The 7,112-nt window shown below is 40.6% G+C and overlaps 1 protein-coding gene across 1 annotated transcript; it reads right to left on the reverse strand.

Annotated features, from left to right (window-relative positions):
• Nucleotides 1–1,948: 1,948 nt before the first annotated feature.
• LOC133506344 (lecithin retinol acyltransferase-like) lies at nt 1,949–4,139 on the reverse strand. The gene is made up of 2 exons (XM_061830396.1): nt 3,645–4,139; nt 1,949–2,111 (listed from the first exon to the last, which is right to left on the reverse strand). The coding sequence occupies exons 1-2, from the start codon at nt 4,134–4,136 to the stop codon at nt 1,956–1,958; spliced, it is 648 nt and encodes a 215-aa protein (XP_061686380.1). The 5' UTR covers nt 4,137–4,139; the 3' UTR covers nt 1,949–1,955.
• Nucleotides 4,140–7,112: the final 2,973 nt, after the last annotated feature.

Consider the following 7,112-nt stretch of genomic DNA (forward strand, 5'->3'; position numbering starts at 1 on the left):
CCCAGCCCTCCCCCCAAAAATGGGGGTGTGCAGACTTTTACTAATCACTCTAAGGGTGCCAACAAACTAGTTTAAAATGCATCATGGATGTTCTAGTGGGCTTTCTAACAGAAGGGTGACGCATGTCCAATGGAAGTCAGCAGGGCCTCTGCAGCACGACGACACACCAGTGAAGTCAAGTTATGAGTGGCTCAAAAAAATAAAATAAAATAATAATAATAAAAAATTAAATTCAATAAATGCGCCTCATATTTACCTGTTTTTTCTGATATATAATGTCGTACATGGGTTGTAAGAAAAAAAAAAAAGTTTATTACCTATTCAGAGGCGGAACGATGTATCAGGTGTAAAGCGTTCGCCTCGCAGTTCTGAGTACCCGGGTTCGATCCCGGAACCGCCTGTGTGGAGTTTGCAGTCCAGTTTCCTCTCACATCCCAAAAACAACATTAATTGGACACTAAATTGCTCATAGGTGTAATTGTGAGTCTCTATGTGCCTTGCGATTGGCCGACAACCAGTTCAGGGTGTAACCCCGCCTCCTGCCCGTTGACGGCTGGGATAGGCCTCCAGCACTCCTTGTGAGGATAGGCGGCAAAGAAAATGGATACCTAATAGAATCATCTTTTGTTCAAATACTTGATATTCGACACGATCCACTTGGACTGAGTCATAACAAATCAGGACAAGCAGCGAGAAATGCATTTTGGATGGACCCAGAACCACTTGGATGACGTCATACATCAAAACGGTACCATGTGGAGACAAGCAGAACTCTTCTTTACAGTGACCTTTCAAAAATACATTTTTTTGGTTTGCATTAAAAATGTAATGTTAGGCTGTCAGGAACACACCAGACCAGCAGATGGCACTATAAACCTTATCTTTTTATTTGAGCAATTTCTATTATTATTTTAAAAACCCAAATAATGTCATAGAAACAATGTGAAAATGAGTATTTGCGGCAAATATAAAATAATATACAGATAAAACTGCAGGTGGCGCTCTAACAGCTGCATGCGGCACATTTGTAAAAGTGAAATTATATTGTATGTAAAAAAAAAAAAATCAATATATACTGCATAGAGTTGATTCTTATACATAATAAAAATAATAAAATATACATTCATCTTACCCCAATAATGTAATTTTTTTATTTTAACATATACATCACAAAATTTAAATATTTACAGACGTGTATTCTACATAATTTATTCAGTTCAAAATTGTGTCAATCATAAAATATGAATACAGTGAAAAAATAATACGTAATAATACTATACAAAATAAAATCAATATGTAGATAATATATATATATATACATATAATGTACTCAAATCATGTTATATGAAAAATAATTGATTTATAAAAAAATCATTTGATGCAAAGAGAATAAAAACTAAATCAACAACAACAAAAGCAAATGTTAACTTATTAGTCCGTTAACATGTTTTTGCACAGAATCGGTCAAAAAAGCTAAACGTGGGCAAGGCAAAAGAAAAAAATGATGTCATTGATGATGAATCATGTACAAAATTAAAGCTGAAAATGTTCTTTAATGTGTAAAAAAGGACATTTATTATATTCATAAATTTTTCTTGCATTTTTATGTCTTGGATATTTGCAAAAACACTTGAGTTTTGTTAAATGAAGACTAAATCCAACTGAGCGTTGATAAAATCTTGTAGTAGGTTTTGTAATAATACGAAAATATGAATGCAAAGTTTGTCAAAAACTGACTTTGTCTTCGGATTTTACAAAAAAAAAAGCACGTCAGCTTGACTGAACATTCTAAATGGTCTTTGTTGTTTGCATCAAATGTCTCAAAAGTGCCCTTGATCTTTCCCAAACTTCCGACTCCAAGCGAACTTTGATGTCGTTAACCAAGCGCAAATGTTGGCTTCGCCAAAACAACCCCCCCCCCCCCCCCCCCGAGAGTTTTTGCCGAGGCCTCAGTTCTAGGCTGCCATCCAGATGGTGAAGGACAGCAACAGCGTGGCCAAGAGCGTTGCGGGCGTGGCGCACCCGAGGCAAAGCAGGACGGCGGCGCCGCACGAGGCCGTCGCGTACGAGCTGGTGCGGCTGCACACGATCTTGCGCACCGACGTGCAGAACTGCAACGAAACACCACAGACGGGGGATCGGTCACACGCGTGCTGCTCTTCGGGTTATCTCCAGATCCTTTTTTGTCTGTTGTTTTCGTACCCCTGCCTGCGCTTGAATCAACAATGGGACTTAAAGTGGGACTTCATCCATGCCATGTGGCCTCCCACAAGCAGCTTCCAGATGAAGCAACAACACAGATTAACAAGAATTGAGAATCCTCACAGATGTGGACGGAAGTTAAAAGTTCATGGCAATTAAACAAAAAACAAAAAAAAAAAAAAAACAAAGCTCTTAATCGCAGGTGTTAAGCTTAAGGCCCGGGGGCCAGATCTGGCCCGCCATAAGATTTAATGTAGCCGCGTAGGCAAAACATCTGTGTGAACTTCATGATTCTTGTGAAAATCGAGGATCGGTCACATACGTGATGCTCTTTGGGGTATCTAGAGAGCCTTTTTTGTCTTTTTTATTTTCGTACCCCTGCGCTTGAATCAACAATGGGACTTAAAGTGGGACTTCATCTCTGCCATGTGGCTTCCCGCAAGCAGCTGCCAGATGAAGCAACAACACAGATTAACAAGTATTGAGGAACAAGTGATCCTCGCAGATGTGGACGGAAGTTAAAACATCATGGAAATTTAGAAAAAAAAAATTTTTTAAATCACGTGTGTCAAAAGCAAGGTCCAGGGGCCGGATCTGGCCTGCCACGTGATTTTTATGTGGCCCGCGAAGACAAATCATCTGTGTGAATTTCATGATTCTTGGGAAAATGGAGGAACGGTCACATACGTGCCTTCTCTTTGGGGTATCTCGAGACCCTTTTTAATCTTTGTTATTTTCGTACCCCTGCGCTTGAGTCAACAATGGGACTTAAAGTGGGACTTCATCTCTGCCATGTGGCCTCCCGCAAGCAGCTTCCAGATGAAGCAACAACATAGATTAACAAGAATTTAGGAACAGACAATCCTCGCAGATGTGGACCGAAGTTAAAAGTTCGTAGCAAGTAAAAAAAAAATTCTAAATCGCAGGTGTCAAACTCAAGGCCCGGGGGCCGGCTCTGGCCCGCCACGTGATTTTATGTGGCCCGCAAAAGTAAATCATCATCATGATTCTTGTGAAATTTTGTACCAAAATTTCAAACAGTCGTGTGAATGAATGAATTTTGATGAATTTTAAAGCCCGTTTCTCTCGATTTCTGAACGCAAAAGTAGTTCATCAATTTCCAATGTAAATATGACGGGACGATTAAAGATTTCTACAATTTCATAGTCTTAACAGCAACGGGTGGGGAAATGTAACTGCAATGTGGCCCACGACAAAAATGTATTTGACACCCCTGCTCGAAAACCTTCTTCAGGTTTTTATGAATGTGCGTGATTCTTGTTGAAGATTCTAAACTGTTCTCTGATGTATACACAATTAAAATTGACAAAAATTGCTCAATTGTCTTAGGGGCTGGCAAGAAAGAAAAGATTTGAAACCTTGGTCTTTACAGAAATACATATTTTAGGTTAATTGAAGACTATTTCCGAGTCACAGGGTACCTGATACGTCTGGTAGCTGATGGCCATGCCGTATCTGCAGTACATGACGTAGTGCTCACAGTTGTACCACAGCAGGCTGTAGGCCACAGCGCCCAGCAGTTTCTCGGCTCTCCGGGCCACCTCGTCCGGGTCCAGCGGCGGCTGCTTGCACACCGAGTCCATTCGGTTCACCAGCACCCGAGATCCGTACGCAAAGTCCCGCAGCGAGTCCACCCGCACGCTGGCCGCTTTTGCCACCACGCCCAGAAGCAAGCGGTTGTTGGTCACCATCCCGGCCACGGCCGCCTTGTCGCGGGTCAGAACCGGTAGAATGTCCGGGATGAGGTGGGCGACCCGGCCGTCGCCCAGATAGATGCCAAAGTGCGTGAAGAGGGTCCGGGGAACCTCCAGGAGATCGCCCCTCTTGTACCGGGACAGGTCGTACTCGGAGGCGGGGTCCTCCTCCTTCTTGGAGGTGGCGAAGAAGAAGCTGAGCAGCTGGTAGAGGAACATGACGGGGATGTGAGCGCGAGCCGGTACCTGAGCGCTTTTTATCGGGTCGGGCGCGGATTAGCAATCGGCCGACGTCGCAGCGGGACCGGAGGGAAAGGAGCTTTTTTGTTTCTAAGAACTCTGTGGCCGCTCAGGAATGCGAAATTGGGGGACTCATTTGTTTGGTATTAAGGTCGAGTCAAATCCCGGTCCCGAAAAAGGGTTGACCGGCGTTGGCCGGAAAATAAGACCGCTTTTGTTTGGAACTCTTCTCGCCATTATTCAGCATTATTCATCTATGTCAAAATAATAATAATAATAAGAATTGCTTGTTTGGGTTAAAGCTGATAAACTATCAAATGATGTTTCCAAAACCCTGGACGTTGTCTTAGTTCAACACTAAATTGATTTCCGTGTGAAAGCAACCGCTCAAAAAGTTTGTTGAAGACAAAATATGCTCTTTGTTTGCAAAACCATATTTTTGTCAATGCATCCATTACAATTGGTGAAGGGAATAATGTCTTATACTTCTGCAAATATGCACATTTCTATTTTAGATGCAGAGAGTCCTCGAGTTAAAAAGGTCTCGACCTACAACGTTTCGACTTTACAACGCCCTTCTCGAGTGCGCCATTTTGCCCAGCTGATGTGCATCGCCCTCCGCAGAAAGAAAGAAAGCAGCCAAAAGAAAATCCGTTACCATGGAAACGAAGCTCGAGATCATAAAAAGATCGGAGAAAGGAGAGAAAGGAGAGACGCCGACGAACATCGGGAAAGAACTGGGTTTCGGTCGGTCGACCGTGGTTACGACTACTAAAGACAAAGCCCGTATTTTAGCCCAGGTGAAGGGTTCTGTTCCCATGTCAGATTCGGTGATCACAACACAACGTTCTTTGGTACTTGTCGAGATGGAGGCGATTTACGTTATGGATTGAGGAGCGGTACGCGGAGTCCTCGGTCTTCGACTGAGATCCGTTCCTACAGTAGCGACTTAACTCGAATTTCGACTCGAGTCGGATTCCACCATTAAAGTCAGAATTTACATCAAAAATACTTTGTATAAAAACCAAATACATTGAAACAAACAAGATGACGTACTTAGCATGACTGCTGAGAGGTGGATGAAGAAGAAGAAGAAGAAGAAGAAGGGGAGGCTGTGCTTAGCTATTGCCAAGGAACCTGGTCCGCAATCCTCCCCATCTCGACAAGTACCAAAGAACCTTGTTTTGTGATCATTTTACCCGACATAGGAACGAAATCCTTCACATGCGCTAAAATACGGGCTTTGTCTTTAATAATTGTCACCACGGTCGACCGACTGAAGCCTCGGTCGTCTCCAATCTTTTTATGATCTTGAGCTTCGTTTCCATGGTCATTGATTTTCTTTTGGCTGCGGAAGCATCGCTAAAAGACAGAACTTTCTTCTTTGGGGCGATAATCTCTAAAAAGGAGGGTGAAAAATGCAAAGATATTCCCGCCGCACAAACACGGACAAGCGTTAGCCAGACAAAATGGCGGACCGGGGGACGGGCCTTGTAAAAGTCGAAACGTTTCAAGTCGAGACAGTTTTAACCCGATGACTCCCTGTAATGTTAAGTACAGCATCTTGTTTATTTCAGCGCATTTGTTTTTTATTTGACGTAAATTCCGATTTTAATGGTGAAATCCGATTTACGACGAAATCCGAGTTACAGTACTAGCAGAGGAACGGAACTCGTTTCTAATCTGAGGACTCCCTCTACATTAAAAGCGTCTTTGTTTGAAAACAAAAAACATTGTTGAAGACAAAAGTGTCTTTGATACTTTGGAAAACGTGTGGTAAATCTATTAAAAATGAAATTGTCTTTGATGTTTACTAAAACACAAAATGATGTTGGTGATGACTCAATTATTATGGACGTGCACCATAAAATGTACACAGAGTGTCATCAAAGACGGGAACTTTGCGATAGTCAAACACGTTACTCTAAATTGTCTTTGGAGTTTGCCTAAAATAGGTGAAAAGTTTGAGGGACACGAAATTATGTTTGATGTTTACAAAAATACATATATTAAATTTGCTCAACACTCAGTTGTCTTTGATGTTCACGAAAATACGTACATAACTTACATTTGTTGAAGACAAACTTGTCTTTGCATTCAACAAAAACATTTTTTAAAAATAATTATTTATGTATTTATTTATTTTATAGAAGAAAAAAGAGAATTTAGTCTTTGATGTTAATGGTCTTTGATGTTAACAAAAATTACCTTAACTTTATCGGGGGCTAATTTGCAGTTTATTACAGCGATTGTCCCTCATTAGGAACAAATTCTCATTTGAAAAAAATCTGTAAAATAAATTTACCAAAAAAAAAAATCATCTATATTGTTCACAAAAAATTAAAACATCAAAGTTTGTTTTCAATCTTTGTTGACGTTTCAACGAAGATGTCTTTGCTGTTTATAAAACAAAAAATGGACGCTAAATTCGTTTGCGTGGATACGGTATTATCCTCCATGTGTCAGAAAACACAATTTTCATCAATTTTTCAAAAATGAAAGTGGCTTTGATGTTTGTGAAAAAACACATTTAAGTTCATTGAAGATGAAATTGTAGTTGATATTTGTAAAAGATCGACATCGCCATTTTTTTTTAATTCTAAATTGTCTTTGTCGTTTACAAACCATCTTTGGTTGGTTGAAGGCGAAGTCGTCTTTGATGTCCGAAACTTGCACCTCCGGTCCGGTGAAGCCGGAACGTAATATTTGGTGTTTATGAAAATGACGTTAAGTTTATCGAAGACTCGTTGCTGTTCAAAGTGCTTCCACAAAAAAAAAAAATATTAATAATAATGGACGACTCTTTATCACCTTTGCTGAACATACTCGGTTCATCAAAGACAACATTGTGTTGATGTTTCAGAAAAAGATGCTAATAAAATTCTAAATTTGTAATGTATATATATATACTTGAAGACTTGATGTTGAAATGTGAAATTGTACGCAAGGGTTGTT

Source organism: Syngnathoides biaculeatus, chromosome 9, assembly GCF_019802595.1.
Source record: "Syngnathoides biaculeatus isolate LvHL_M chromosome 9, ASM1980259v1, whole genome shotgun sequence".
Lineage (NCBI taxonomy): Eukaryota > Metazoa > Chordata > Actinopteri > Syngnathiformes > Syngnathidae > Syngnathoides > Syngnathoides biaculeatus.

Bases quoted from the DNA above. Each gene is read 5' to 3' on its own strand.
- LOC133506344 (XM_061830396.1), bottom strand. From the start codon at position 4,136: ATGTTCCTCTACCAGCTGCTCAGCTTCTTCTTCGCCACCTCCAAGAAG. The intron at 2,112-3,644 runs GTACCCTGTGAC...GTTTCGTTGCAG, and splicing joins TCAGCTACCAGACGTATCAG to TTCTGCACGTCGGTGCGCAA.